Here is a 27,810-nt window from a genome sequence, read left to right on the forward strand (position 1 = left end):
TGGCTTCCCTGGGGAATTCTACCAAACTTTCAGAGAGGATTTAATACCTATCCTTTTCAAGCTATTCCAAAAAATTAGGGAGGATGGAACACTTCCTAACACATTCTATGAGGCCAACATCACGCTGATACCAAAACCTGACAAGGACACCACGAAAAAAGAGAACTACAGGCCAATATCACTGATGAACATAGATGCAAAAATTCTAAACAGAATTTTGGTCACCAGAATTCAGCAATTCATCAAAAGGATCATACATCATGATCAAGTGGGATTCATACCAGGGACACAGGGGATGGTTCAACGTCCGCAAATCAATCAACGTGATACACCACATGAGCAAACTGAGGAATAAAAACCACATGATTGTCTCAATAGATGCAGAGAAGGCATTTGACAAGATCCAACAGCCAATTATGATAAAAACTCTGAACAAAATGGGCATAGAAGGGAACTACCTCAACATAATAAAGGCCATATATGACAAAACCCACAGCCAACATCATACTCAATGGGCAAAAACTGAGCACCATCTGCCTGAAAACAGGAACGAGACAAGGATGCCCTCTATCACCATTCTTATTTAACATAGTACTGGAGGTCCTGGCCAGAGCAATCAGGCAAGAAAAAGGAATAAAAGGAATCCAAATAGGGAGGGAAGAAGTGAAACTCTCGCTGTTTGCAGACATGATCTTATATATAGAAAACCCCCAAAGAATCCATTGGAAAACTTTTAGAAGTAATCAACAACTACAGCAAAGTTGCAGGGTATAAAATCAATTTGCATAAATCAGTAGGATTTCTACATTCTAATAAAGAACAAACAGAAAAAGAACTCAAGAACACAATACCATTCACAATCGCAACAAAAAGAATAAAATACCTCAGGGTAAATTTAGCTAAGGAAGTGAAGACCTATATAATGAAAATTACAAGGCCTTTCTGAGAGAAGTGGATGATGACATAAGGAGGTGGAAAGACAGTCCATGTACATGGATTGGAAGAATAAGCATGGTTAAAATGTCCATTCTACCTAAAGCAATCTACAGATTCAATGCTATCCCAATCAGAATCCCAATGACATTCTTTACAGAATTAGAACAAAGAATCCAAAAACTTATATGGGGCAACAAAAGACACCGAATTGCTAAAGCAATCCTGAGAAAAAAGAACAAAACGGGAGGCATCACAATCCCTGACTTCAAAACATCCTACAAAGCTACAGTAATCAAAACAGCATGGTACTGGTACAAAAACAGGTGCACAGATCAATGGAACAGAACTGAAAGCCCAGAAATAAAACCACACATCTATGGACAGCTTATCTTCGACAAAGGAGCTGAGGGCATACAATGGAGGAAAGAAAGTCTTTTCAACAAATGGTGCTGGGAAAACTGGAAAGGCACATGTAAAAGAATGAAAATTGACCATTCTTTCTCACCATTCACCAAAATAAACTCAAAATGGATCAAAGACCTAAAGGTGAGACCTGAAACCATAAGGCTTCTGGAAGAAAATGTAGGCAGTACACTCTTTGACATCAGTATTAAAAGGATCTTTTTGGACACCATGTCTTCTCAGACAAGGGAAACAATAGAAAGAATAAACAAATGGGACTTCATCAGACTAAAGAGCTTCTTCAGGGCAAATGAAAACAGGATTGAAACAAAAAAAAAACCCACTAACTGGGAAAAAATATTTGCAAGACACATATCTGACAAAGGCTTAATATCCATAATATATAAGGAACTCTCACAACTCAACAACAAAAAATCAAACAACCCGATGTAAAAATGGGCTGGAGACATGAACAGACATTTCTCCAAAGAAGATACACGGATGGCTAATAGGCACATGAAAAGATGCTCATCATCGCTGATCATCAGGGAAATGCAAATCAAAACTACACTGAGATATCACCTTACACCCATTAGAATGACAAAAATATCTAAATCTAATAGTAACAAATGTTGGAGAGGTTGTGGAGAGAATGGAACCCTCATACACTGCTGGTGGGAATGCAAACTGGTGCAGCCACTATGGAAAACAGTATGGAGATTCCTCAAAAAATTAAAAATAGAACTACCATAAGATCCAGCCATTCCACTACTGGGTATCTATCCAAAGAGCCTGAAGTCAGCAATCCCAAAAGTCCTGTGCACCCCAATGTTTATTGCAGCACTGTTTACAATAGCCAAGACATGGAAGCAACCTAAGTGCCCATCAACAGATGAATGGATAAGAAGATGTGGTACATATATACAATGGAATACTACTCAGCTGCAAAACAGAACAAAATCATCCCATTTGCAACAACATGGATGGACCTTGAGGGAATTACGGTAAGTGAAATAAGCCAGTTAGAGAAGGATAATCTCTGTATGTCTCCACTCATATGAGGAACTTAAAAATGTGGACAAAGAGAACAGATTAGTGGCTACCAGGGGAAAGGTTGGGTGGGGTGTGGGCACAAAGGGTGAAATGGTGCACCTACAACACGAATGACAAACATTAATGTACAACTGAAATCACACAAGACTGTAACCTATCATTAACTTAATAAAAAAAATCAAAAAAAAAAAGGGACACATGGATTGTTTCCATTTTTGGCTCTTTTGAATAATACTGCTATGAACATTTGTTTATTACTTTTCATGGAAAAAAAGTATGCCCAAGCTCTCACAGTAATTTAGGGCCAGGTCTCCTTCAGTTCTCCAGATCCTCAATCCAATGCTCTTGGCATTATACATACTGGATAGTCATTAGCATCCTGTTACTATCCACTGAGTTATTCATCCAAACCAGCCTAGACTCTAACCAGCCTCTAATTTTCAGGGCAAAAACACTCAGCACACAAGATTTGAAAGAACATCCTGTTTCCTCCCATTGTACAAAATTCCAAACAGTCCAGCACATTGAAAAAACACACACACACACAAAACTCCTACCATATTCGAGACAGTGTTTTTAAAAACAGATAAATAGTGGCAAGATAAAGTTTTGATATTCAACACTGGTGGCATCCAGTAAAGGCTCTCTGTCTAGACACACTACTCTGATGAAAAATTAAAATTCTCTAGCACGGTTAAATAAAGTTGGTTAGTTAGAAATGGATATAACAGAATCAAGGGGAAGCCAGCTTACATGCAAGTCACCATTAATCCCTTTACGTAACAGTATAAAGGTTAATATCATATCTCGGCAAGGATATAATGAGGCTTCAGATCACATTCTTCCACAAAAGAACATTTAAAATGCAAAAACAAATAATCAGGTTGTCAGGACAAACGCATCCAAAGTAAAGAGAGAACCTAACAGAAGCCAGAAATTTGCCAAATTATACATCTTTCTCATTTAATGCAAGAAAATGAAATAAGCATTAAGTATTTGAAATCATCGACTATTACAAAATGGGATTTGAGAGAGAATCTACTTTTATAAATAAGGAAACTGAAGCCCAGATTAAGAGACTGATATTAGCTCATGCAACAACCTAGCACCAGCTGAAAAAGCCCTGGCCTGTGCTAAGTGGAAACCTTCAAAGCAAAGGACAGTGGAAAATTTCAGAGCCATGGCAAAGTTGACCTTTGGTGGGGAACTGCGGGGCATAATGCCATTTTAATGGAGAACATTGTTGAACTACTTAGTAGGCAACCTAATTGATTTTCCAAGAAACTCTTCCATGCTTTCCATTTGTGTACATGTCTGGGCCCCAAGGTTAAACCTGCAAAGTGCTCACATTTTCCTCCCTAACTAAGCTAAGAATCAAGTCTCATATGACAAGCTAAAAAGAGGTTACTTCGCTATGAGGTTGAGTACTAAAAAAGAACTTAATGAGAATTCTACAGCTACTAGTTCCTCGTGAGAAGAAAATGTTACCAGTAAAGAAATGGCAAGGAAAGATCACATCAAGAGACTCTTCCATATAGAACTGAACAAAAAACAAAACCCATATAGTACTCAGTCAGGCTAAAAAGTGTGCCTAATGAAAAAAGATTTAGCAAAGGACACTATTAACTATCTCAGGCCTTCGACTTCATCTAGAAGACTACCTGGATGCCCTATGGCCATTTAAAAGGAACACAGAGGAAGGTGAGAACTAAATCCCAGAAAGACAACGACATAAGTGTGAAGTCTCTGAGTTTATATCATGAATTAATAGTTAAACCTTTATCTAACTGAATCTTCATTCTCTGATCTGCTTACCTCTTGCCCAAAATTATCTTTCTTCTATCACGTATCACCCTTGACCTCAGGAAGAAACTTAGGGGAAACATGACAACTGTGTACAAACATCTGAGGAACTTTAGAAAGTAAACTGGCTCTGTGTAAACTCGAAGAGCAAAACAAGGACCAGCTGTCAATGATGAGAAGGCCAATTTCAGCTCAATCTAACAAAGCCTATGCCCCCTTTCCATGACCTGATTAATTCCTACTTACCCTACAAAACCCAGCTGATACATTCTCCCCTCTGGGAAGTCGTCTCTATTTGCGCTAGGTATGGCTCACACTGCTCTCTCCTCAGTACTTTCCACACTACTGTAGCCATCTCTCACCCTCAAACTGAGTTTCCTGAGGGCAAAGATTTCTGGCTTCTACTCCCCACTATAACCTCCAGACTAACCACACTGGCTGACAGGGGTAAGCTTTTACTAGATGCTTGTAAAAGGAAGCAAAGAGGAAGAGGAAGGGAGAGAGAGAAATAAAAAATATAGGAAAGTATTCCACTGGGTAATGGCTAGGACTTCTCCCTTAATGTACTGTTTTCAAATTCTTTTCTGCACAAGTTATCTTAAGCAGAAATCTAATATACAAAACAGAAAAACATGGAGCTGCTAATTATTCTAATAAAGAAGAACCGGAGACAACATAATGTTCATCAGTAAGGAATCAAGATGTTAAAAAAACAAGCATAGGGGCCAGCCCCATGGCCGAGTGGTTAAGTTCACACGCTCTGCTTTGGCGGCCCAGGGTTTCACTGGTTCGGATCCTGGGTGCGGACATGGCACCACTCATCAGGCCACGTTGAGGTGGAGTCCCACATGCCACAACTAGAAGGACCTGAAACTAAGATATACAACTATGTACCGCGGGGATTTGGGGAGATAAAACAGAAAAAAAAAAAAAAAAAAAAAGATTGGCAACAGTTGTTAGCTCAGGTGCGGATCTTAAAAAAAAAAAAACAAGCAAGCATAATATTAGGTAGATCTACATGGACAGACAGGGAGGAGGAGAAATGCCCAGGATACGTTGCTGAGTGAAAAACTGCACAACATTATGCACAGGATTCCATTCTGTAAAACTCCAACAAAATTATCTTTGTATGTAGATAGAAAACACATCAAACTATTAGAGTGATATCCTTGGGGAGCGAAACTAGGATGGGAGTTGTTTCATGTTTTACCCACCTCTCACATTTGATTTACTTATAATGAGCGTGCTTTTTCTTTTTTTTCTTTTCTGCTGAGTAAGATTTGCCCTGAGCTAACATCTGTGCCAATCCTCCTCTATTTTTTTGTATGTGGGACACTGCCACAGCATGGCTGGTGAGTGAAGTACGTCTGCACCCAAGATCCGAACCCATGAAGCTGGGCTGCCAAAGTGGAGTGCACAGAGCTTTAACCATTTGGACACAGGGCCAGGCCTGTGCATGCTACTTTTAAAACTATAAAAACAGACAACTGGATGATATCCACATGCAAAAAAATGAAGTTGGACCCTTACTTTATACAATCTATAAAAGTTAACTCACACTGCCTTAAAGATCTAAACATAAAAGCTAACTATAAGACTTATAGAAGAAAACAGAGGAAAAGCTTCATGACATTGGATTTGTCAATAATTTCTTGGAGATGACAACAAAATAACAAATAAGTTGAACTTGATCAAAATTTAAAACTTGTACACATCAAAAGACACTATTAATAGAATGAAAAGGCAGCTCACAGAATGGGAGAACATATTTGCAAATCATATATATAAAAGGATTAATATCCAGAACATATAAAGAACCCATACAACTCAACAACTAAAAAAACAACCCAATTAAAAAATAGCCAGGGGACCAGCCCGTGGTGTAGTGGTTAAGTTCAGCATGCTGCTTTGGTGGCCTAGGTTTGTGGGTTTGGATCCCAGGCGTGGACCTACTCCATTTGTAAGCCAAGCTGTGGTGGTGACCCGCATATAAATGGAAGAAGATTGGTACAGATGTTAGCTCAGGGCTAATCCTCCTCAGCAAAAAAAAGCCAAAGGGCTCAAACAGACATTTCCCCAAAGAAGATAGACAAATGGCCAGTAAGCATGTGGAAGAATGCTCAACACCACTAATCACCAGCAAAATACAAATCAAAACCAGAAGATACTAATTCACAGCCTTTAGGACCCAGGGTACTTTCAAACAGAATGTAAGTGTGAGCAAGGATGTGGAGAAACTGGAACCCTGTGCACTGCTGGCAGGAATGTCAAATGGGGTAGCCAATGTGGAAGATGTTATGGCAGTTCCTCAAAAAATTAAATAGAATTACCCTATGATCTAGCAATTCTACTTCTGGGTATATACCCAAAAGAACTCAAAAGTAGGGACCAAAGCAGGTATTTGTACACCCATGTTCACAGCAGTGTTATTAAATGTGAGGGCAATCTGACTGCAACATCTGTCACCCCATTGATCACCAGGGTTGATTTGGCTGATCTAGCTGGCTATCCCCTTCGTCCTTCACCACTCCATGTGCATCCCTCTCAAAGTTGTGCACTTAGAGAGGGTGACCTTCACCTATAGAGGAGGACCATTCTTCGGTCAAGGGTATACAAGTAACTGCACTCCTCTGCTACAAGCTCTCAAGGTCCACAGCAGCATTACACACAATGAGCAAAAGGTGGAATTGACCCGAGTGTCCATCAACAGATGAATAAACAAAATGTGGTACATACACATAAAGGAGTATTACTCAGTCTTGAAAAGGAAGGAAATTCTGGCACATGCTACAACACAGATGGACTTTGAAGACATTATGCTAAGTTAAATAAGCCAGTCACAAAAGGACAAATATTGTATGATTCCAGTTAGATAAGGTACCTAGAGTAGTCAAATTCACAGACACAGAAGGAAAATGCTGGTTGCTGGGGGTTGGGAGGAGGGTGAAATGGGTAGCTTAGTGTTTAATGGGCAGAGTTCCAGTTTGGGAAGATGAAAATGTTCTGCGGATGGATGGTGGTGACAGTTGCAGAACAGTACGAATGTACTTAAGGACACAGAGCTGTAGACATGAACATGGTTAAAAAGTTAAATTATTCTTTTCATATGTTTTACCACTGCCTCTTAAAAAAAAGGAATCAGCTGAGTAAAGGGAGAGGGGGCACTCTGACCCTTTATCCAGCCCTAGAGGCAGGGCTGTGCCCCGCACCCCAGTTTGGAAACCACAAAGTTTAGTCCAGGTGATAACAACGGAGCAACGGCTCAGGAACAGTGCTTATAGTAGCTAAGAAGCACAAGGTCGGACTATTTTAAAAGTAGATCACACGCTTCTACTCAGTCATAAAACTACATCTTCATAACTAAATACCTTTGCTTCCTCTGCCATTTTTCTCTCTTCATCCACCTCTTCAGTCTTTGCTGAATCTTCACTTTGGAGTTTTCTTCTCTTTTGCTTGGGAGCCATGAAGCCCTGAAGAAATTTCTTTATGACACTGGCTTGAAGGGCAATCACACACTCACCAAAATCCTTCAGTTTCTCTAATGAGATCACCTACAGAGTATGATTTAAAAACCAGATTGAATGAAAGGCCAAGAGAAAGACGAAAGGAGGCTATTCTCAACTAAATTCAAGTCAACCTAGACCCAAATGGGTCTCATAGCATTAATTTAACTGGGTTCCTCAGATCAATGCATGGCTTACGCCTTTAACGCCTTTAAAAGTAGCCAGCTACTTCCACTTCCCCGGTGAAGGGATCCCCTAGATGCTGAAACTTGCTCTACTTAGAGAAGTTACAGAACTCACTAATTCACTCAGTAATTGAGTACCTACTATGTGCAAACCACAATCTCAAGGCAAAAAAAAAACTGAGAAGGAAAATAAAAATTTACTGATCTACTGGCTTACAAACTATATGCCAGGTAATATGCTTTACAGACCTGAACTCATCTAAGCCTCATAATCATTTTATGGATGAGGAAACAGAGGCCAAATCACTTTGATCCAAATCATGACCACTACCTTCTCAGTCACACAAAACATACCAATTAAAAGATACCATTTTATAACTAGAAAGAGAAACAAAGAAAAATGATAACTCAATGTTAGTAAGGTATGGACCTGGGTTTTGCACAAAGCAGGCAATTGATAAATATTTGATAAACAAAAAAGTAAATGTAATATTTGAAATTGGCAAAATTCCTTGGGTTGCATAATTCTTCAAAAATCATTAAAAAAAATATTTAAATCCTTTTTCTCAGGAAATGTACCAAGAATTCACCAAACTAATTAAAAACAAAAAAAAGGTTGCTACATAATTTGCTAATTCTATTAGTAAAGAAATAGAAATACAAAAGCCTGACAGTAAAAGATTTATTCTATCGACCCCACGGGTTATTCTGTACCCCAAAGTGATATAAAGACTACAAGAAATGGACAGTATTTATAAACTGGGAAAAATGGAGGAAAAAGATGCAACTGTTCACAAAAATCATACAACTATTAATACAATGCTATAATGCATATGAATAATTTAAAACGACCCAAAATATGAGTATGTTTAAAGTTACATGGACTTTATTATTTAAAATCAGTAGAAAAACATTTTACAATAATAACTGAGAGAAAGTATTCTACAATCTTCTCTCCAGCTTTGATACCTAAACCTTCCTGATTCTGAGATGGGAGGTTGGGGGGCGGATCTCGAATTGTTTCACCTATATCACCTAAGGGTCCTTCTGAGCAGTAAATGACAGGACTATTAATGGGCCTTGAAAGGTACCCATTTAACAGCTTGAGTGTTACCCAACAAAAGCATAACCACTGAGCTGCTAAGGTGTAAAGTAATGGACAAAAGCAGGACACACAAACATGTTTCATACCTTAAAGCATGGGCATCACATGAGAACAGGTAGGTTAAATAATGCTATGTGACTAGGACTTCAAGACTGATTTTCACTCAACTTAATAGAAAAGCTCTTTTTGACCAAAGGTTCTGAGTCAACTATTAGATTTTTCTGGATACCAGCAGAAGACAATAAAGGAAAAATATCATGTGTACATAGAGAATTTTTGGTTCCATACGTCTCTTTCAAGACACACCCAAACATGATTTCCAGGGTTATCCGGGCAAGTCAAGAACACTATCAGGGAACAATTTCATGAGTTTTCCTGAGTAAGAGATGTCAAAGGGTGTTTTCTTATATTCTTACCCGAGCTTCAAATTCTGATGTTTCTTCCACATAACCAAGTCCTCCCTTTTGTAACCTTGTTGCAACTTCAATGAGGTCACTGCGAAGAAAGTTTAAAAGCTCCTGGTTGCCATCACAGGATTTTAGACCCAAATTTGGCTTCCGGGCCAGATGAATAGAATGAATAATGTCCTGGTATCTAGACAAGTTGGGGCAAAAGGAAAGAGAGATAAAGGAACTTTTGAGGATGGTCTATAAATTTCAATTACTTAAATGATATGTTTTATTTTTAGAAGACTTATTTAGATCTCTTTCATCTCTCCTTGGTGTTTTTTTCTTTTCTGAGGAAGATTAGCCCTGAGCTAACATCCATGCCCATCTTCCTTTACTTTGTATGTGAGACGCCTGTCACAGCATCTTGTCGTGCATTGCCAAGTCCACACCCGGATCCGAACCGGCGAACCTCGGGCCACCGAAGCGGAACATGCGAACTTAACTGCTGCGCCACCGGGCCGGCCCCTTCTTGGTGTTTTTTAAGTCTCATGTTTCTTTCAGAAATTTTGAAACTTCTCTTATTATTCATTCATTTTAAAAACACACATTTTTTTCTGTATAATTCCAGTATCTGAAGTGTGTTGCTTTTCCTAGTTCTCATTCATGTTACCTGGTTTGTGTATTTTTGTGACTTTTTTACCATGAGTTTCTTGGAATTTTATCTGTGGAAATTCTTTGAGGCCTGGTTTGAGGCTGTGCTCCTCCAGAGAGAATGTGCATATGCTTATGTCAGTTGCCAGAAACTGCAACCAACGTGAGACAATTTTAAATCATCTGCCTGGAATTCTTCACAACACAAAAGCAGCAAGAATTTGAGCTGAAAACCTACACAAAGACTTTCAAGTTCACTCTCACACTCAAGATTATTAACCCTTCGAGGTCTCAGCAATAAAGACTCCAGTAAGACTCTCCATCCTGGGTGGGCCATAAGATTCACTGTCGGATTCTTATACTAAGATGAAAACTAAAGCTCAAGGTCATCTAAGTTGAGTACTAAGCTGCCTTTTCATTCAATAATAAGAGTTTTTAATATTATTTTTCTGAGTACAACTTCACTGTGTCCCACTGGTTTCTTATAAAGGATTCTCCTTTTATTGCTTTCTAGATACATCATTTCCCTTTTATTTGCTTCTTTGATTTAAGTGTCATCTAGGAATACATTTAACTTACTACCAGTGAGGATCTTCTTGGTCATCTTCAAAGAATTTATTTCTAATTTTATTGCAATCTGATCAGAGAACATATCCTGAAACTCTCTACTTTTTAAATTTGTTGAGATTGTTTTTGTGGCTCAGTATATGATCAATTTTTATAAATGTTCGATGGATATAACAAAAAAACTCTTTTTATGTTTCCAACTGACCTAGTATCCTTTTGTACTTAAAAAACATTTTTTTATTGAGATATAATTGACGGCACATCCTTTTATTTATATCCTTCATCACTTTACATATTTTCTTGTCAAGGACATATATATTTTTGTTTTATAAATTTGAACCTCAAATGGTTTGTGATACATTATCCTATCCCCTTGGATCCCCAGAGGAAACAACTCAACCAACAAGAAAATAGACAAACAAACTGGGATAGATTCACAAATATTGCACAGATTCATGGAATAGTAGAGAGAAAAGAAAATGATGGAGTTCAGTTATAGAAAACACGATGGCTCTTTAGTAAAATAATGCTGAGCAAAGACCAGTGAGTCTCAAAAGACTATGTCCTGCTTGATAGCCTTCAACAAGTTAAAAAAAACAAGCACAACAAAAGAAGGCTTTTTAAAAAATATTCAGTAAAACCAAAGGAAGAAGTGTAAGATTTGCTTTCAATCCTGACAATCTCTAACCTCTTCTAAGGGAAGGATTTGATCTGTTCACATTTAGTGAATGGAACAAGTCTTTTCAATCCAACGCATGTGTCTATCAAATATTTTAACCAAACAGATGTAACACCATAGAAATGTATTCTTTTGTGCTTAATATCCTTAATATATAAAGAACTCTCGCAACTCAACCACAAAACATCAAACAACCCAATCAAAAAATGGGCTGAAGACATGAACAGACATTTCTCCAAAGAAGATATACTGATGGCCAATAAGCACATGAAAAGATGCTCATCATCGCTGATCATCAGGGAAATGCAAATCAAAAATACACTAAGATATCACCTTACACCCATTAGAATGACAAAAATATCTAAAACTAATAGCAACGAATGTTGGAGAGGTTGCAGAGAAAAAGGAACCCTCATACACTGCTGGTGGGAATGCAAACTGGTGCAGCCACTATGGAAAACAGTATGGAGATTCCTCAAAAAACTAAAAATAGAACTACCATACGATCCAGCCATCCCACTACTGGGTATTTATCCAAAGAGCCTGAAGTCAGCAATCCCAAAAGTCCTGTGCACCCCAATGTTTATTGCAGCACTGTTTACAATAGCCAAGACGTGGAAGCAACCTAAGTGCCCATCAACAGACGAATGGATAAAGAAGATGTGGTACATATATACAATGGAATACTACTCAGCTGCAAAACAGAACAAAATCATTCCATTTGCAATAACATGGATGGACCTTGAGAGAATTATGTTAAGTGAAATAAGCCAGCAAGAGAAAGATAATCTGTGTATGACTCCACTCATATGAGGAATTTAAAACTATGGACCAAGAACAGTTTAGTGGATACCAGGGGAAAGGTGGGGTGGGGGGTGGGCACAAAGGGTGAAGTGGTGCACCTACAACATGACTGACAAACGTTAATGTACAATTGAAATTTCACAAGATTGTAACCTATCAATAACTCAATAAAATAAAAAAAAAATGTATTCTTTTGTGATTCTATGTATTGACATTTTCCCTTGTCTTTCTTAATTTGCCTAGTCACATCTGAATTTAGACAGCATGATTCTAAATATAATTTTAATTAATTTACACATTAAGCAGTGGGCGAAAACCAGTATGATTTACCCATTATTATTCACAAAAGTCTGGCCAAGTTGTAGAGAAGGTACTGAATGGTATTTTCCTTCTCCCTTCAATCAAACCTAAATTCAACCACAAAAGCGTGCAGCCAGATATTAAAGGTGGCCTTAAGCCAAAACCTTGTGCTCGCTTTGATAGAAACAATGGCTAGGACTGGAAAGACACTAGCAAATCTAGATGGAGTTGATGCTAATTTTGTAGACAGTTTTTATTCTGGGGGGCTGGTTTGAGATCTAATTCACATAACACTAAACTCACCATTTTAAAGCATATACTTTCAGTGGTTTTTATGTTGTGGATGGAAGCATCAAAACTATCTAATTCCAAAACATTTTCACGACCCCATAAAGAAATTCCAGTCCCGTTAGAAGTCACTCCCAATTCTCCCCTTCCTCCAGCCCCTGGCAACCACTAATCTGTTTTCTGTCTCTATAGATTTGCCTCTTCTGGATGCCTCATATAAATGGAATCATACAGTATGTGGCCTTTTATGTCTGCCTTCTTTGACTCACCATAATGTTTTCTAGGTTCATCCACATTATAGTATATATCAGTACTTTGTTCCTTTTTTACGGCTCAATTTATGGATATACCACATTTTGTTTATCCATCCATCACTTGACAGCCATTTACGGTGTTTTCACTTTTTAACTATTCTGAATACTAAAAGGATATTCTTGAATACCAACCAATGTGGAACTACATTTGCAAGGCTGCCTAACTACAATAAAGCTCTCAGCCTGATGCATGTCATGCATCATTTACTGAATAATTCTGCTACCTTGCATATACATGATTTAAAAGCATTATTTTTCCAAACACGCATGATGTGTCAAGAAAATATCAAGGAAAAGAAGATAAAAGAGTTACAAACATTTTAAAAAATTTACTTTGGGCTGGCCCCGAGGCCGAGTGGTTAAGTTCGTACGGTCTGCTTCGGCAGCCCGAGGCTTTGCCAGTTCAGATCCTGGGCGCGGACATGGCACCGCTCATCGGGCCATGCTGGGGCGGCATCCCACATGCCACAACTAAAACTACACAACTATGTACCAGGGGGCTTTGCGGAGAAAAAGGAAAAATAAAATCTTTAAAAAAAAAAAATTTACTTTAATAGCTTTTATGGCTAAACAAAAAAACCCTAAGATATTTCTAATATCTAATGCTAAACGTGAGATGCAAGCAGCAAGATGAAAATCCTTACCTCTTCTCTAGTCTCTCTTTAAGCTGACTTTCTCTTATTCCCTGAGGGTGCAGGCAGTTTAGCAACTCATCCAGTTCCTTCTGACTATCACATAAAAACCTGTAGAGGCAAAACACATCTGATTAAAAATCTGAAAAAACTCAAAACACTAAGGAAGGGATCGAGGGTTGCTGATGGGAGTTGGGAGAGCAGAATTTCATACTCGTTCACAAGTACAACAAATAATTTATTGTTTCCATGAGGTCTAATGTTAACTTTAACCTAGGACGTTGGAGTCAATGTTTCCTACTAAAATATAGTATAAGACAAATTTCATAAAGTTAATAGGCACATTTGTCCATACACCTTCAAAGAGTAAACTTATATACAAAAATAAAAGACAAAGGTCAAGGGTGATCCCAGCTAGAACAGTCAATGCAATCACAAAGTAGAAGGGACCCTCTCCAAACTTAACTCCCTGCCTAAGGCAGAAGTGACATAAAGGAAGATTAATGGCTATGTATACAATTTTTTATTCTTTAATCAATAAAGATGAAAATCCTAAACACTTCTATTCCCAAACAGACTGAAAAGCATTTCCAACTCTATGTAAGATCTACCATATATTACACATAGTAACACTGAGGGCTGGGGGTGGATAAAATTTCAAGCTCAAACAAACAAACATATTCTTACCAAAAACTCAAGTCTGCTTTTAAAGCAACGAGTCTACATATCCAAGAAATCAAAGTCACACAAAATGATCTTGATAGATAATCACTAACACACTGGTATCATTACATTAAATATTTTCTTCACATTGAAAACGAAACAGAAAGAGCAACCAGATGAATGCTCACATTACCATAGGTTCTGTCCTTGTTTGGGTATGGTGGTCTCTACAGCAATTTCTGTTGCTGATCCATGTTGTGTGTTCATGCTTACATTTTTGCCTAGGTTTGGTTTTTTACCTAAGAAAAATTTATACATCAGGTTGAATACAGTAAATACCCAATTCCTAGTTTCAAACCTAAGCAGTACATAGTGACAAATCCAACAACTAATAGCACAGATGTTGCCTATTAAATATACCCACATGTACAATAAATGCTAATTTCTCTTAAATAAATTACACACAGCACATTACCTGAGATACCTGCTCTCTGTACAGTAGAATAGTTGTACAAATTTCAAGAGTACTGCAACTTAGAATGGAGAGGGATGACTAAACTCTTTATATCAAAGCAAATAAAAAATTTACTCCTTGTACCATGTTTAGCCAAAGGCATCTGTGGTGAAGGAGAGACAACTGAAATATTTTCTACAAACTTACCCCTGGAGGCTTCAAATGTCAAATACGATTAACTTTTTTGTAAACCAGATCCTATATACTAACATATGACATTAAAATAGATAGATCTTAAGCCAATATTTGAGTCCCTACGTAATACTACAATTGGTTCTCTCCCCTGCTCCTACTCTCTTCCCTTTATCCTACAGCATCTTCTCTGTAATAACACATAACCTTGTTTAGTCTTTTCAGTCAGGCAATTCTGAAGAGACTCGCCATGCTGGAACTAGAAAACGTGAAGCAACAACATCCACCAGGATGCTCTAGAAGTGAAGGGATTTAGATGCCCATCTTCTCTCAGAAGATTCTCAGGTCACAGAGTGGACCTGATTTCTAACAACAACCATTAAACTTTGAAAACACCTTATAAAATCATAGTCCCTCATCCTGCTGGACTCTCTCCCAAGTCTGAAGATCCTGACTTCACATTTACTGCTCTCAAACATAACTGCCCTCACCTGGGTATTTACCAAGTCTACCAAAACTAGATTTTTCTAAGTGCTACAATCTAACACTTAATATAATTCAACACGAAAATGCCTTAAATTTGAAGTTTTGAGCTATATATTAATATCCTTATTTAATATTTTTGTGAGTTTGAAGTTTGGGTTATGAGTTTTTCCAAAATGAAAGAAAACTACTTAAAAAAAAAGAAAGATTTCTCAAAGAAATATAATGATCTAATATTCAAGAAGCAATTTTCTTTAGGTTATAAAAAGTAGAGCTGGAAGGAAGCTTGTGGATCATCTAAACCCATGTTTTCAACACGGAGTCAAGTTGCCTCCCAGGTAACATCTGGCAATGTCTGGAGACACATTTGGTTGTCACTATTGGTATCTAGTGGGTAGAGGCCAGGGATGCTGCTAACCTACAACACAAAAGACAACCCCCCACTACAAAGAATTATCTGGCCCAAAATGTCTAACACTGAGGTTGAGAAAATCTGATCCAACCTAAACATGTGATTTTTTTAATTTAAAAAAAATTCTTTTTTTATTTTATTTATTTTTTTTGAGGAAGATTAGCCCTGAGCTAACTGCTGCCAATCCTCCTCTTTTTGCTGAGGAAGACTGACCCTGAGCTAACATCTGTGCCCATCTTCCTCTACTTTATATGTGGGACGCCTACCACAGCATGGCTTGCCAAGCGGTGCCATGTCCGCACCCGGGATCCAAACCGGCGAACCCCAGGCCGCCAAAGCAGAACGTGAGCACTTAACCACTAAGCCACCAGGCTGGCCCCCAAAAATTCTTCTTTTAATTTCTTTCTTGAAATACTTTATACATATATATTCAAGAGTCATGCATGTGTCACTCAACAGGGATACATTCTGAGAACTGCAATATGAGGCCATTTCATTATTATGCAAACATCACAGAGTGTACTTACACAAACCTAGAAGGTATAGCCCACTACACACCTAGGCTCTATGGTACTAACCTTATGGGACCACCCTCGTACACGCGGTCTCTGTCACTGACTGAAATGTCATTACGTGACACATGACTATACATATATACTCCAAACAACAATATATATACACATTTAGAAAAGTATGCTTATGTATTTATTTACAAACTGATCACATCCATGTAACCAGAACCCAGATCAAGAAAAAAAACATTTTCAGTGCCCCTTCATGACCCATCCCCAGTCACTTGTTTTTAGCCAGATATCTGCTGTGTTTCTGCTCACTAGGATTTTAAAATGACACTCAGGACCTTTTCTGTCTTGTTTGCTATCTTGTATCACAGCACATGAAAAATGGGTTGCCACATAAGACATGCTCCATAAGTACTGAATAAATGAATTTAAAAGTGGAGGAAGAAAACACATAACTGCCTTCTTGGCCCCCTTATCTTAACTCCAGCCCCTGAGGGACCTACAACAAAGAGATTTCCAAGGAACAAAGTTTGAAAGCTATTTGTATATAATCTAATACCCAAACATGCTGACACTCAAGCTCTTTAACTTTTCATACTATGACTAGAACAAAGTTGGTAATCAAATGGTTAGTTTCCTTCCTTCTTCTATGCATTTCACATCCTCCTACCCCACTCTAATATATCTACCTAAGAAGGCAATAAAGAAATTTTGCAAATGGAAAAAGTGACAAAGGTAAGCCAGTCCTTAATATTGACCCTATTTGAGCAGGGTAGAATAACTAATAGATGTACATACTACGGGGACAGTAGTCCTCATCAGGAGAGTCTGTATGGTCTTTGCGGTGATGGTTGAATCGGTAGTCGATGCTGTCATGAACCCAGCCTTTTTCAATGAACAATCCTGGAACTTCATCTGAGAAAAGCCAGTATCTACAAATCACAACCACATATTAATAAGATACTGATAGATCATGAGCGCAAGATGACTTTACTGTTGGAGAAGATGATTATAGACTATCACTGAACATTCAGTCAGATACATATTATAAAGTAAAGCATAGGATACCACAATTTTTGGAATTTGAGATTCATTTAATATCTGTAATTTTTGTAACTTTTAATATTTCTCTCCTGTAGGTTCTACACAAAGTATGCATTTAAAATATACAACCATTTTTAAAGACCTCTGTTTGGATTACATTTCACTTATCACCACAATTTGAGCTTCATATCTGTGGTATCTTCAAAGACAGAGTCATGTCCTATGTAACTCTGTAACCCTAGCATTTGGCACAGTCAATACTCAATAAATGTGTGCTAAGTAATTCTGTTTCCCAAATCCACAAACAGGAAAGCCTGTCTATTCTTAGTACTTGAGACCATTTCATAACTATTAACAATATAATAGCCCTAAAAGATGACAAAATTAAGTTTAATAACTTACCTATTATGGTTTCGATCTGTACCAATAGGAGTCCTACGCATGACTAGTTTTGCCTTGGCAATTCCTTCCTGGAAAGCCTTCTCGGCAGCTGCTTTGTGCTTTCGTATTCGTTCTTCTTCAGCTTCACGTTCCAGTTTCACTGTTAAAGATAAAAAAGAATCAACTAGATTTTTTTCTAGTAAATTCCACTCTTACAAATTAAACAAGATACGAAGTGAAAAGTGCTTGGTATAAAATAATTTTCATCAGACCTTAGTTTCCTTCTCCTAATTCCAATCTGTTATTTAAAAAAATGACATACAAAGCAGCAATTTCTATCTGGTCCTCCTATGTTCTTTGCAATCTGGTGATGTCTCATCATCAACTCAATGCAAAATCTTTTTTCTCCAAAATTTAACTTATTAATTTTAATAATTAATTTTATTGATTTTTTTTTCCTGAGGAAGGAAACACTAACATATTTTAGTCCTGAGGAATCTGACAGTAATTCAGCCTATTACCCTTGGTGACAAGAAAAAAGAACTGAGAAAAAGGGCAGGGAAGCACTTGTGGATAATAACAATTATTGCATATTGAATACTATTTTCCCACTTAGCAAGTTACTACTGTTAATGATGCAAAAAAGAAATTTATAATCAATTTGTTGCCGATCATTCATTACATGGGTTTATTCTATCCAGATACAAATTTCCCTCAACAACAAAAGAAGTCCAGTAATCTTGCCTTTTAAGTTTTTCCATAACTGTCACAAATTTTGTTACTATAAGTACAGAGCACTGCTATTTACAATGTCACAATTTTTCATGCTGATCTTCTACTGACGACAACATCTACAACATGGTGAGGATCTGGAAAATGCATCAGTTTAAAGATGTTACTTTACAAAATTAAGACAAATCTCTCTTATTTAAAACCATCATGATATATGTTACCTTTAATAAAGTTTTCTAGCCTGAATGAACTGCATGTTTGCAACAATGATTACAGTAGAGATCAGTACAAAGGTAAATGACAAGAGCAATGGATAAATTACAATAAAGAAAAAGTCCTTTTCCTGAGGCCACCAAGAAACAAAAGCAATCTAAGACAAGTCATCAAAAGAAGACCAAATTTAGTTCCAGAGGTTACAGCACTGAACTAGATATGGAAAGACCTGAACTCTAAGTCAAATACTGGTCTTTGCAAAATATTAATATTCTCTGTCCCTTGTTTCTCTATATCAATAATAGAATATGATACACCTTTCCTTTCTCCTATATTAAGATAAATACAACACACAGAGGGACACTTCAGGAACTCAAGAAGAAAACATTACAGTTCAGGTAAAACACAGCTGAAGTGTGATATATACAAAGTTAATCTACATGCTGTTTTATTTGGAATGCAATTATACTGTCTTTAAAATTGAAAAGTACAGGGGCCGGCCCCGTGGCCAAGTGGTTTAAGTGAACACGTTCTGCTTTCGCAGCCCAGGGTTCCACTGGTTCGGATCCTGGGTGCAGACATGGCACCGCTCATCAGGCCACAGAGCACAACCAGAGGCACCCACAGCTAGAATATACAACTATGTATTAGGGGACTTTGGGGAAAAGAATAAAAAAAAAAAACGAAAAGTACACATATATACATACTCACACACACTGTGCATGCACATATACAGATACTTAAACATTTCAATGGCCTTAAGTAAACTAAAATTTGTTTTAAAAGATATGTATTTTCTAATGAAAGAACTACTAAAACAACAAAGTTGTTTGACTTAACCTAAAATCTCTCACATAATTTAAGACTATTTCTAGGTATCTATCTGTCTAATACTTAGCATCCAACTTTGACAAATAAATGGTTTTTACCATCTTTATTTCATAAGCTGAAAACTTTCATAAGGTTGGAAACTACAACATGATCAAAATAGTTCAGTCTTAAAGAAAAAAAAAACCCTAATAAATTTAGTTGGTTTATTGTGGGTAATAGCAACTAGAACTTTGTGTACACTGTAAGATTGATCACACAAGTAAGTATTGATATTGATGGGTGCCAAGGTTCTCAGGATACAAGAAGGGACATACAAATATAGAATAAGAAATAGCAAAGCAGAATCCTTGCGTGTCAAGATTTACTTAGGAATAAATTTTACAAAAGAAATACAAAATGTATACTCTGAAAACTACAAAACATTGTTAAAAGAAATTAAAAATCTACATAAATGGAAAACACTCATGTTCATGGATCAGAAAACAAAATATCATTAAGACGGCAATACTCAAAACTTATCTACAGATTCAACACACTCTGTACCAGAATCCCAGCTGGCTTTTTTGTGGAAGTTAACAAACTGATTCTAAAATTATTGTGGAATTACAAGGAACCCAGAATAGCCAAAACTATCTTAAAAAAGAACAAGTTAGAGGATTCACATTTCCCCACTTCAAAATTTATTACATGGGGCCGGCCCTGTGGCTGAGTGGTTGAGTTCACATGCTCTGATTTGGTGGCCCAAGGTTTCACTGGTTCGGATCCTGGGTGCAGACAGAGCACCGCTCATCAGGCCACGGTGAGGTGGCATCCCACATGCCACAACTAGAAGGACCCACAACTATAATATACAACTAGGTACTGGGGGGATTTGGGGAGATAAACGCAGGGAAAAAAACTATTACAAAGCAACAATAATCAAGACACTGTGGTACTGGTATAAGGACAGACACATAAATCAAAGGAATAGAAGTGAGAGTCCAGTAATAAATCCATGTGTCTATAGTCAAATGATTTTTGACAAGGGTGCCAAGATCATTGAATGGTAGAAAGAACAGTCTTTTCAACAAATGATACTGAGACATCACAGGACAGCCACATGCGCAAGAATGGGTTGGATCCTTACCTCAGACCATACACAGAAATTCACTCAAAATGAATCAAAGACCTAAACATACCAGCTAAAACGTTAAGATTTTTAGAAGAAAAACATAGGGATAAATCTTCATGACCCTGAATTTGGGAATGGATTCTTAGACATGACACTAAAACCAAAAGCAACCAAAGAAAAAAATGGATAAATTGGACTTAATCAACATTTTTAAAATTTGTGCTTCAATGCACACTATCAAGAAAGTGAAAATACAACACACAAAACGGGCGAAAAAATTTGCAGACCGTATATCTGATACAGGATTTGTATCTAGACTACCTAAAGAACTCTTTCAACTCAATAATAAAAAGACAACCCAATTTGAAAAAGGGCAAAAGATCTGAATTAATATTCCTCCAAAGAAGACATACAAATGACCAACAAGCACATGAGAAGATGTTTGACGTCATTAGTCACCAAGGAAATACATATCAAAACCACGAGATACCAATTCACATCCACTAGGATGGCTAAAATCAGAGAACCATAACAAGTGTTGTAAGGATGCAGACAAGTGGAGAAATCAAAACTCTCATACACTACTGGTAGGAATGTAAAACTGTGCAGTCACTTTGAAAAACAGCCTGGCAGTTCCTTAAACAGTGAAACATAGTTCTATATGACCCAGCAATTCCATCCCTAAGTATATAAGCAAGAGAAATGAAAATTTATGCCCACACAAAAACTTGTACACCAATGCTTGCAGCAGCATTGTTCACAGTAGCCAAAAGATGGGAACAAACCAAATGTCTGTCAACTGATGAATGGATAAACAAAATGTGGTATTATCCAAACAATGGATTTTTTTTTTTTGGCCGATGAAGATTTGTTCTGAGCTAACATCTGTGCCAGTCTTCCTCCACTTTATATGTGGGGAACCACCAGAGCATGGCTGATGAGTGGTGTAGGTCCATGCCTGGGATCTGAACTCGCGAAGCCAGGCCACAGAAGCAGAGAGCACTAAACTTAACCACTATGCCACAGGGCCGGCCTCAAACAATGGAAGATATTCAGCCATAAAAAGGAATGAAGTACCGAAACACGTTACAACGTGGATGAATCTTGAAAATATTATGCTAAGAGAAAGAAGCCAATCACAGAAGATCACATATTTATTATACGATTGCATTTATATTTGTCAGAACAGGCAAATCTATCGACAGTAGTTGACTGATTGCTTAGGGCTGGGGAGGATGGGTGGATGGGTGATGACAGCTAAAGGGTTTGGGGTTTCTTTTTGAGGTAATGAGTATGTTCTAAAATTGACTGTAATAAAGGTTACACATATATGTGAATATATTTTAAAAGTTGAATTGTACACTATAAACGGATGACTTGTATGATATATGAATTATTTCTTAATAAAGCTGTTTCAAAAAAAGTTGATTTTTTTTTAAAGATTGGTACCTGAGCTAACAACTGTTGCCAATCTTTTTTTGTTTTTTCCTGCTTTTTCTCCCCAAGTCCCCCCAGTACACAGTTGTATCTTTTTTATTTGTGGGTCCTTCTAGTTGTGACATGTGGGACACTGCCTCAGCATGGCCTGACGAATGGTGCCATGTCTGCACCCAGGATCAGAACCAGCAAAACCCTGGGCCACCGAAGCAAAGTGCGGAGAGAGAAAGAGTGAACTTAACCACTTGACCACGGGGCCAGGCCCCAAAAGTTAAGATGTGATGGTGTATCAAAGCCTAAAACTTTTATGTTCTTACATCTTAATAAGACAAACACTAATATCTGAGTTGGCTGTGTGCTGAGGGTTTCAAATACCTCGTCATTCAATTGTTCTAACAATCTTAACAAGCTTATGAGGAAATTGAGGCATGGATAAACTAACTTGCCCAAAGAAAGACAGCTAAGGCAGAGGCAGAGTCTGAACCCATGTCAGGAATTCCCCAAGTTGTATGTTATTTCCACCACACCTATTTGTGGATTTGGTCTGTTACTAAACCCAAAAGATGCCAACATCACATTAACCTAAGCCAAACTATCATTAACTGCAGAATGCCAGGCTGAACGCTCCGCTCCTGCTATATGACATACTTAATAGAGTATGGGTTATTACACAAAAATAACTAGACAGTTATGACAAATAGAGACTCTAGCAGTACTTTAGTAATTTCCTTCCTTTTACTATCTTCTAAAGGGCTTCTCCTTTTCTCTCAACACAAGACTTTACCTTTCATCTCTCTCTCTTGTATTTCCCGCTCCTTCTTAGCCTGAATGGCAAGCAGCCGTCTGCTCTTCACAGCACTAATCATGTCTTCAGCTTCCATATCTACTTGGGGCTCAAACTTCACAACTTCTTTTTTCCTATCAGTTTTGCCTAACCCATTCTCCTCTTTTCCATTTTCTTTATTTCTGGCTTCCATTTCTTTCCGTTTCTGTTTCTCTGCTCTCTTCTTATCATTTTCTTCCTTCAACACAGCAAGCCGTTCCTTCCACAATTCTGCAGACATCTGCTGTCTGGTTTCCATGTGGTCTTGCACTGAGTATGTCATAAGAATCCGATGGCAGAGTGCTGTCAAGATCTGTAGCTTCTCTTCTGATGTTAGTTCAAAAAATTCAGAGGTCTCTAGCTTCTCTAGGAACTCATCCTGTACCTCATTGTCCTCAAATGGTGCTGAATCTTTATTATCATCTGTGTCTGAGCCCTCACTTTCTTCCTGAACATCAGATTTGCGCAAGCAGAGCCGCACCAGCTCTGAAACAGAATGCAGAGTCAGAGGGATTTCCGACAGCTTCATTCCCAGCTCACCATAGTCTTCTGCTATTTCATCTTGTAATAAGGTCTGCAAGAGGATGACCAACACTCTATTCAGGTATAAAAAGCCACCCTTTTCTGCACTCAAGGCTTCCATAAGGGATACAGCAGTAATAGGATACTGAGCATCTGGTAAGAGTAGCCCAGAATAACAGCTCAAGAACTCCACCACCATGGCCACATCCCCAAAGAGTGTGTTGGGCAGCCCTTCAGGGGTATCCACCAATCTAAATGCTGGAAGGTTTTTACCAGTTAACTCTTGGTCCTCGTACCGCTTCTGTTTTTCTAGTTTCTCAAGCATTTCTTTCTCTCTCCGCTCCTTGGCTTTCTCCTTCAACTTTTCTTTCAGCTCCTCTCGTTTCTTTTTCAAATATTCTTTGCGTTGCTCTTCAGACATAGAGGCCCACCTCTTTTTGTGCTCCAGAAGCTCAAAGCGTTTTTGAACAATACTTCGCAATTCTTCTGGGAGACGAGCCCTATCTTCACTAGAGAGAAGACGAGCTGTTTTGGAGATAACACAGGACAGGGCGCTCTTCTTGTCCTCCCTGTCTTTGTTTTCTTTGTAGTAGGCAATAAGGTGTAGGGCAGCAGGAGGCAGATGTTTATGAGGTTTACTAGATGATCTAGGTGTACCTCCAGAATTCCGTGGGGCTCGTGTCATCTTCTGAGTGCCTTTGGCCATATCCAACAAAGTCATCTGTTTCATTTTGGTTTTAGGAGTTTTTAAGCCCTTTTTTGGAGATTTGGAATTCCCTGTGGATTTCTGGCCATTCAGGATGCCTTTGCTTCTGCCCTTTGCTTTCAAAGGTTTGTCACTGTGCTTCCCTGATTTCTTGGCAGGTGGGCCTTTCTTAGGAACGTGAAAGTTAGCATGTAGTTTGTTGGGTGACATCATCTTCATCACTTCTTCCAGATGCTCTTCTGGAGATTTGGAATTCTTTGAGTTCTTCACTTTGAGTGGTGAGCCATTCAAGGATTTCTTTAAGTGTACATGACACCATAACTTAGGATTTAGTGGTGAACTCAGAGAAGAGTTGTCTGTCTTGGATTTCTTTGAGGGCTTCCTGTCTGGGGATCCAGTATTCTTCCTCTTAGTGGAAGGGTTGAGAGTCATGTACTAGAATTTAAGAAGAGGGGCAAAATTAATTTTAAAAACTAATTTAAAGAAGCACTAGTTAAACAAACTAAAGGACTTGGTCCCCAGCTACCCAGGTGAAGCTATATATTCACTTCTCCCCATAGACATTATGTCTCTGAAAAAACAAAGACATGAATGTTAGCTAATGTTTTAGCCATATCAAGAAAAAATTCTCTTGATACCCAGACTTAAAAATCTATACTCTAATATTAGCTATTTTTGCTATGCAAACAGTTTTCTGTATATACAGATTAGCAGTTCTTAAATACTTTAATGAAATCTGTGAAGCATTCCCCCAGAAACAACATACAAAAGTATACATACAATTTCAGAGTCCATCCATGGATCCCAGATTAAGGATGCTGGATCTAGATAATGGCAACCTCTGAGGAATTTTAAAGATTTTATTTTTTTTTCCTTTTTCTCCCAAAGCCCCCCGGTACATAGCTGTGTATTTCTAGTTGTGGGTCCCTCCAGTTGTGGCATGTGGGATGCCGCCTCAGCATGGTTTCACAAGCAGTGCCATGTCCGGGCCCAGGATGCAAACTGACAAAACCCTAGGCCTCCAAAGCAGAACGCGTAACCACTCAGCCACAGGGCTGGCCCCACTCTGAGGAATTTTTAAAGTATTGCTCTTAAGACAGGACTGGACTTTTGTTCTTTAAAACTTTGCTCCAACTTGGGGTATTCTATGCTTTTAAGTAAAAAGTATACTATTTAAATATCTTTCTCCAAATTCAGAAGCATATTTTCTTATTAAAAGTATCCATGAGTATGCTAACAACAAAAACACTGCTCACAAATAAGGAACCCTCCTGACTCTGAACTCCTGGTTCCTCAAACTCTTCTTTCTCCTCTCCCCATACCTGAAGAACTCATTCCGATGAATACACTACTAACTATAAGCCCTCTAAATTCTCAATTTCATACAATTCTCTCTTTGACTATCCCCTCACATCTTTCAAATTCACCCCCTCTAGTACCCCAACTCTGCAATCCTTCAATCCCACCAGAACCTTAAATCCATTAATTCTATCACATTTTCACCAAGCTCACTTCCTTATCTTTCTTTACCCAGATTAAATTCCATAGTCCATCATTATAATCAATCTTGCATAAACCTGTGCTTTCTTTGCCTCTCTTGCTCTATTGTATCTACTTAATCCTGGCCTACACATGTTCAGCTTAAGCATGACTAGAATAAAGGATACAACAACAGTGTGTGGTCTTACTTTACATTCATCGCACCAGGTACCTCAAGTAGGTCTTGAACGCCCCCCAGTAATCACAGTATATTCCCTTAGACCATTCACTTTCCCAGTCTCCCAGACATACATCTTCTGTCTCCTCAAACCTCCACTTTATCCCCATTATGTAGAATTAGAAAACAGGCTAGAACTCAGTCAATTCGTCATGATACCATTGTTTCTGTTTAAATTTGTATTTAAAAAAACAAATTCACACTGTAATTATATTCTTTAAAGCATCAAAATCAGCAAAGAAAAAAGCCTGGCAGCTAAAATGCAAACTAAACAAAATAATAACCAAGCAAGGAAAAAGTAAAATCTCAAAAAACAAACAAAAATTTGTTGTTTCAAGTATTAAGAGGAAGCCTAGATAACCTCTAGAATACTTGATTTCTATTACCCAAAGCAGCTGGAGGGCACATGGAGGGCACTGAGAGACTTGCTGAACTTAACTTTAGGTTTTTGAGTGTAAACGACTAATTTGATAAAAGCAACAGCAAAGAACCAGTCTGCAGGCAATGGGCAAGACAGATTAGTGTGGGATGGCACTGGAGGCAAGGAAAAAACTAAAGACTATCGAATATGAAATTATGAGCCCCTTTAAAAAGACTGTATCAGGAAATGGCTATGGTGAAATAAATCCCAGAGATGATACAGAGGAACATCTAATGCTCTTGTTAGGAGTAAACAAACAGGTGCAGTCTAATTTAATAAGCTGTACTAAAATGCCAAATAAGATTTAAACATTAAGGATATAACCATCAAAAAAACAAACTCACAGAACCAACGCAGCATAAGAGCAGAAATACGGTCTGCAATGAACGAGCGGGCTATGCCTAAATCCTTCTTCTGGCTAAGTTCTCTAACTTTAAAGGCCAATCTTCCTTTTAAGAAATACAAGTGACTGCAGGTTATTGTTCCTCTAACTGGCTGTTTTTATTGCCTGACTAAAACTGGATATTTTGTTCCCCAATTACCCTCAGTACAGGCTGAGAAAGAGGTTTCACAGACTACAGAATATAAACACTACCAATGAATCAGAGGATACTTTCCCCAGAAGCAGAATTTCCCAATTCTAGTTCCCCAGAACTAAATTTAAAAACGTTAAAAAGAATAAGCCAAGATAACTTATGTAAGATTCCATTCTCCTCGTGGACAGTAACAGTACCAAGACTCCAAAGAGAACAATATTTCAGAGAACATCCTACAAATCATAGAATAAGACCCAACACTACCCTGGCAAGAACTGTCTTCCAAAAGTTAACCATTCTCCTCTTCAGATAGCTTGGAAAATCTTTAGAGTATAGACATAACCAATTGATACTTTTTCTAATACTCAGGATAACAAGTTATATTTAAAGTCATTCTACAATGAAATTTATCACTAAACAGGAGACTAATGTGAAGCTGTTTCATTTCTACCATTTTAAATAGATATCTTTTAATAGGGTCTATTATAATTGGGCCACTTCTTAATTTGCTGATTATATATCTTTCTATTTAAAAAGTCACTCAAATTTAGCATAACGTTCTTTAAATTTCTTCTACTTAGAAGCACTGTATTATGCAGAAATGATGCAAGAAAGAGGTGGGAAGGCTTAGCCACGAGAGGGTCCAGCAACCCAGTTTTATTTATAAGGTGTGTTTTTTGCCAAGCCACACCATATAACTTTTCTTTTTCTTAAAAAATGAAAGAAATTAACTCACCCAACCCCCTCCCAACAGGCCGGCTCCCCGCGTGAGCAGTCCTCCAGTAACTGGATCATCTCAGCATAGGGCATACTGGGCAGTCACAGCCAAATGGGAGCCGGCATGGCTGGACTCAGGGGGATCTGAAAAAGTATAAAACCACTTATGTGCTAAGGGTCTCCCCCCTCCCCCATTCAGCATAAGTAATCTACTAGAGTAGAGGGAGAAAAGAATGGGTATCTGAAATAGCAGCATTATAGTTTTTTGGCAAAGGCCCTTCCT

The 27,810-nt window shown here is 38.0% G+C and overlaps 1 protein-coding gene across 1 annotated transcript in view; it reads right to left on the reverse strand.

The window, feature by feature from the left end:
• BAZ1B (bromodomain adjacent to zinc finger domain 1B) overlaps positions 1-27,810 on the reverse strand; it is a 79,458-nt gene that overhangs the window by 15,493 nt on the left and 36,155 nt on the right. Inside the window, 7 exon segments of the mRNA XM_046666484.1 lie at positions 7,563-7,745; positions 9,404-9,581; positions 13,624-13,722; positions 14,468-14,573; positions 17,135-17,268; positions 17,783-17,921; positions 22,870-24,571. Of these exon segments, the coding sequence (XP_046522440.1) occupies positions 7,563-7,745; positions 9,404-9,581; positions 13,624-13,722; positions 14,468-14,573; positions 17,135-17,268; positions 17,783-17,921; positions 22,870-24,571 (2,541 nt within the window).

This window comes from Equus quagga, chromosome 7 (genome assembly GCF_021613505.1).
Source record: "Equus quagga isolate Etosha38 chromosome 7, UCLA_HA_Equagga_1.0, whole genome shotgun sequence".
Taxonomy (NCBI): Eukaryota; Metazoa; Chordata; class Mammalia; order Perissodactyla; family Equidae; genus Equus; species Equus quagga.